The 6000-nt window shown below is 41.4% G+C and overlaps 1 protein-coding gene across 3 annotated transcripts in view; it reads right to left on the bottom strand.

The window, feature by feature from the left end:
- Positions 1–283: 283 nt before the first annotated feature.
- Nr4a3 (nuclear receptor subfamily 4 group A member 3) overlaps positions 284–6000 on the bottom strand; it is a 41577-nt gene continuing 35860 nt past the window's right edge. For all 3 annotated transcript variants that reach the window (XM_045160033.1, XM_045160040.1, XM_004656958.3), the window contains one exon: positions 284–734. In XM_045160033.1, coding sequence (XP_045015968.1) covers positions 487–734 — 248 coding nt within the window. In that variant the 3' untranslated portion in view covers positions 284–486. The remainder of the gene's footprint in view (positions 735–6000) is intronic.

Below are 6000 nucleotides of genomic sequence, written 5' to 3'. Positions count from 1 at the left end.
TGTACCACGTATGTACCCTGGATACAGGAAGTGTATCCTAAAGGGATCAATCTTAAGACACATCCTACCCTGGTGAACAGCCCTTGGCTGTTCATATTTTTAAATACAAAGCAACAATAACTGGATTACCCAGAAAGAGTTTTAAGACAGGTATATTATCTTTTTTTGTTGTTGTTGTTGTTTCCTGCTAGGATAACATCATCCAAAAGTGCTTTGTTAGCAATTTCTTAGAAAAGTCTCATGAACTATATACCCCCTCCCAGCCCACCCTCCAAAGCCTAAATATAAAACACAACTCCAACACAAGACTCTGCAAGTTTTCTGGCTTTAAGTTGTAAGGAAAGGTGCCAGGAACAAAACAAAAACAGTCTGTTTTCTACAGGAGCTGTTTTTTTCTCTGAAGGTCAGATAGAAAATGGTAGGCATCCAGACCCATCCTTTTGAGTGCCAGCAGAGGAGGTGGCTCCTGGCTTAGGCTGCTCTGGCTTAAAAAGGCAGGGTATCTAGGAAGAGCTTGTCGATGACAGAAGGTGGAGACACCAAGTCTTCCAGCTTCAGGTAGAAGATACGCTGGAGGCCCTGGGTGCAGATCTTCCTCAGTTCTACCAGTGCTCGTAGGACCTTGGGCTCGGAGGGCTCCAGAGCCTGTCCCTTACTCTGGTGGTCTTTTAAGCTGCTTGTGATCTTGTTGCATAGCTCCTCCACTTTCTTTGGTTCTTTTAACCCATGTCGTTCTGAAGAAGAATAGAAGGGTAAGTTTAGGAAGCAGCTCTTAAGACACTCTGAACCCCTAATCAGCAAGGTCTCTGCCTTTTGGCCAGCTGGGTAGGACCTTTTATAGTCAATGCACCCTTCTACAAGGTGTAGATATTAGGGTTTGAAGCCCAGTCCTGCCACTTAATTCACTGCATTCCAAGGCTCAGTTTCCCTATGAGATGAAGGCAATGATCATATTCCATTCCAGGTTTCTGAGAGGACCAACTTAGGTGGATAACACAAGTGAAGCCCACAATTCTTGGCATATAGCCACTCTGAATGCACTACATAGCAGTTATTATTTTGCATTCATTATCCTGCTGAGGTCTCACAAAAGCCCTGACAGTGGGCAGATCCTTTTCAGAGTGACATGGAAATACATCCAAGTAAGTGAATGAATGTCACCATCTTGACAAATTCACTTGAAGGAGGTAGGGAAGCTGCCCATTCTGGTCGCTAATGCAAGGGCTTCCCCTCAAGACTCCATACAAAGTGCATTTCTGTGTTTTCATGCTAACCAGCATTGGGAAGAAGCCACCTTTTCTTTCTCTTGTTTTACTTCACCCCTCCAAACACCTATTGACAGACACCTGGCACTTTGCACAAAATACACAATTCCTCATCCTCCTGCTGGAGGAATAGAAAAGCCACAGCAAAGAAGGAGATGCCCAGAGGATGTAGGGCAGGCATTTTCCAAGGTATCAAGACATGAATACATAAAAGAGTTTCTATGTTAAATAGTATGGCCACTGTAACATATAAGGTTGAATGGTTTTCCCACACATATAGTTGCTAAAATCTGGCATTTGAATCCTATCTTTGAGGTAGATTTTCTTGTTGTTGTTAAGAAACATTATTGCATCTAACTGCTATAAGAGAGAAGCCAAACTCTGATATGAGTCCTTCTGCTATCCCTTATCCTGTAGATAGAACCTCTCTTTAAAGGAAGAACTTGACCTCTATTGTCTCAAAGTTTTCCTCTCTCGGTTTATCTATATATAAAAATCAGAATTCTTGAGGCTGGGAAGTTAGTTCAATGGTTACCAGCACTTGCTGGGCAAGCATGTGGACCAAGCATCCATTTCTAATTTCTCCTAGATTTGGTTGTTTTATTTTGAGGCATTGCTTTTTAAAAAAATATTTATTTATTTATTTGAGAGAGAGGAAGAGGTAGATAGAGAGAGAATGGGTGTGCCAGGGCCTCCAGCCATTGCAAATGAACTCCAGATGCATGTGCCACCTTGTGCATCTGGCTTGCGTAGGTCCTGGGGAATCAAACCTGGGTCCTTAGGCTTTGCAGGCAAATGCCTTAACTGCTAAGCTATCTCTCTAGCCCTGGAGGCATTTTTGCTAGAAATGTTATTTCCCAAAAGCAAAAGGAAGCAATGGCCTCTCTTCCCCCGCCCCCTTGTCCCAGATAAAAGGGGTCTGGCAATCAGGAACTCTCCTTGTTCCCAGCATGGCCAGTTGTATATGACTTAGACAAGTTCTCCCCTCACTAGGACCCCATCAAGGGATGAGAAAGTTTAATTTAATGACCTGCAAAGTCCCTTCTAGTGCTGATATGTTACAATGTATTAAAATACAACCCTAAAAATTGCCAGCAGTGTCTCAGAGGATTATAACTTGCAGGTGTCTTGATTTAATTAAACATTATACAGAGAAAGAAGTCCCTTGATGGGGTCTGAGTTCATTTCTGGTTCCATGCCTTATTAGCTATTTGACTTAATTTCTCTAGGACTCAGTGTCTGCATAGAAAAATGGGGATACAGGGTGAAAGATACACAAGCACTTCTTGTATTCTTCCTGTTCCTCTCAAAAATTACACAATAAATTGACAAAAAAGTGTGATTATTCTATCCCCCAGGAATAGCTGCGAGGCTCAGCTAAGCTGATGTTACAGGAAAGTCTTCTGTCACCTGCGCAGGGCTACACACTGGGATGGTCGGCACCTAAGACGATGGTTGACACTTGTCAAGATGGGTGGCAACTGTGCAGTTAAAGGCAAGCAATAATGCAGCTAACTTCAAACTCTGCAGTTCTTGACTGTTAATAGGAAACTTTTTGTTCATCAGCCCCCTTGCAAACCTTCCCCTCTTCCCATTGGTATTTCTTTACTAAATACATATAAAGTTCCTGGGTTTCAGTCTCAGGAGAGGCACTGAAGAGTAAACTTCAAGAGAAATCCTGCCTGCGATGGTGTTCTGCCTGAAGTTTTATTTGCTCTCCCAAAAGGATAATGCCAGGCTGCAAATTTGGCAGTAAATTTCAAGAGCTATAAAAACATTCATAGCTTCTGACCAAGTAAATTCCACTCTTGGGAATTTATTCAAAGAAAAAATTCAACAGAAAACAAAACGGAATGCATGGAGACATTTGGTATAGCATTATCTATTACCACCGCACCTCCCTCCAAGAACCAAAACAAACAATACGGGACTGGGAAAAGATGAGGGCCCAAGGAGAAGGGAGCTGTCAAGTAAACTGTGGTCCTTACAGTGGAAGACAAGTGTGATGACTGCGAAACAGCATGGAGAAACACTGATGGCGTTAAATAGAGAGAACACAAATGATATCTAAGCTATGGTTTCATCTATGAGCATCATTTTTTCCTCATAAAGAGAATGAAAAGAAACAAAATGTGAAAATATTTATGCTAATTGGGTAGCTCTTTGACCTTTCTTTTGAAAATTCCAGGTTACTGCTATTTGCAGAATAATGTTAAAAAAAAGAGCAAGATGGAAAATATGGTTTTGTGAAGCACTGTAATACCTATAACATGACCAAGTATCATCTTGCTGATCTTCAATTCTATTACTATTGAGTTATATCAAATTAAGTTTACAAGCTACTGAGAGAAGCTTTCCTCAGAATAAAATGCCAGTCCATTAATTGAAGCTTTCCCTCCTCCTAGTGCCTTGTGTCTGATACTGTATGCAAGGTTCTATATTCATTATCGGGATGAAGAAACTGAGCAATTGGATGGCTGTGTTTCAGGAGGGGGTTGATTGTGGAAACTCGGAGCCAGACTTTCCCGTGGCCAAACTCACAGAAGGGGCCTCGGAGTTTTCCCTGCTCTCCAGCCAGTTGTGACTGCTCAATAACTATGGCAACCATTATTTATTCAGTGAATTCAAGTGGAGATCGATACCTCCTGCCAGCTGGATCAACCGAGGTCTGGAATTCCTTGAGGAATTCAGAGACACTCCTGTTAGAAGCCAAAGGCACCTCAACCCTCCTTTGTTGTTTTGAACAGCTACAGGATATGTGGCTTCTTTACTTTTCCAAAGGAAGTAAGATAAAATTTATTCTCCATGCAGACTCCTGCCAGCATCCAGCAAGGTTTTCAGATCACCAGGCAGTCCCCCAGTGTTTAAGACCTTCCCAGTCATTTAAAATTCCTTAAACCCCAATCAATGACATTTAGATAGAGGGAGCCCTCTTTTTTCTGCGGCTTGGCAAACAGCTATAGTACTGATACACAGAGTTCCTAAATACAGGGGGATTGGATATTGAGATTTTTTTCCCCCTCTCCTAGAGAATTATATATGGCTGTTAGTTTAAGATTTCTCTGGATGGGGGTTGCAGATTAGTGGTAGAGTACTTGCTTTGCATGTACAAGACCCTGGATTTGATCCTTAGTACTGAAAACCATTGTCCCCCACTCTGTTTCCTCCCCCACCCTGCCATTTAACAAAACAAGCCTTCAGGTATTTCTTGTATTTTTGTTCATATTTTTCCTGTCCTCCAGTATTTTAACTCAGGCATGGTGTTTCCAAAGTTCAAAATACAACTTACCACAATGGTGAAGTAACAGATATATAGACACTGTACATATATAGACACTGTACATATATAGACACTGTACATAGGGGGAATATGACTCACTTAGTTCAAATTCCCACCTAAAAGAAGACTCCCCACTAGGAGATACCATTGAGAGTGAGGATGCAGCCAGTCTGGGAGGCCTGCTATGCATTTGGCACTCTACTCTGTTCTTCTACATGCCTCAGTATTCTCATTTTATATCTATTCTACAATAGCCCTGTGAGTTAGATGGGACTTAAAACATTATCTTTAATAAATCAGAAAGCTAAGATTCTTGAGTTGTGTGATTTACACGAGGTCAAAATTAGCAAGGGGCTATGTTTTCAACATAAAATCTACAGATATATTCTATTATGCCAGGCTACCTGCCTTCTCTGACAATTTCTTTGTGAGATGAACTGACCTCTCTATGATTCCCTCCTACCTCCTTTTTGTGTGCCTTAATTAACTAATGGTTAATTAACTTCTTTCAACAGCTTTGCACTAAGTACCTGTTCTGTGGTGGCTAGTGGGGTCAGAGCAACGAAGAAAACAGCACATGCTGACCTGTGTGGAGAACATGGAAGGACACATTTGGAGTCCTGTGACACTGATGGCTCTGTTGAGCAGAGAACAAGAGGTTGGGGAGGAGCAGGGGATGAGATTGAGTGAAACAACAGACATTTCTGTCTGTGCCCAGGCTTTCCCATCATCAGCTGACTAAGATCTTCTCCTTCTTTAGGTCTCAGGTGTGATATTTCTTCTGGGAAGCTTCCTTGCCGCTCCCAGTCCAGATCACATTCTCATATGGCATTTTGCCTTTGCAGGACATGATAGTTTGAAATCAGGTATGTATGTGACAGTTGCCTGTGTCTGCCACTGAACGTAAATGCCCTGGAGAAATGGAATGCACTACTTGCCATTATGTCCCCTACACCAAGCCTCGCACACCAGTGATGCTCAATACCACCTATTAAATAAACATATAGATGGAAGACCAAAGACATGTGAAAAGATTCAATAAACACTAAGGTATAAATTGCTTGGATTAAATAGATAGGCTGGGAGTTACTAAGAAGCTTACTACAGTAAAGAACAGCATAAGCTTTAAATCTTTCCACTTAGAAGCCTTAGAAACAGACTTCTCTGTACCTCCCAGCTCCATCACTTATTAGCTACCTGACTTTCGTCTGCTTCTACACTTGTAAAACAGGGCTAATAATGGCAATTTCTGTGAGAATGACGTGAGCAAGTCTATGTAAAGTATTTAGAATAGTGCCTAGCATATATTAGGCACTTAATAATAAATATTTGCAAATATGTTTTAAATTTAAAGTGCAATTCATTACCTTCTATTTCAAATTGGTTTCAAATTGGTTATGTCTCTGAGTTCATCTGTTAATGGCAGCACAATCTTCGCCATCACTCATGTTAATC

The sequence above is a fragment of the Jaculus jaculus genome, chromosome 1 (assembly GCF_020740685.1).
Source record: "Jaculus jaculus isolate mJacJac1 chromosome 1, mJacJac1.mat.Y.cur, whole genome shotgun sequence".
Lineage (NCBI taxonomy): Eukaryota > Metazoa > Chordata > Mammalia > Rodentia > Dipodidae > Jaculus > Jaculus jaculus.
The sequence above is the reverse complement of the archived record's forward strand: the minus strand, read 5'-3'. Positions and strand labels throughout refer to the sequence as shown.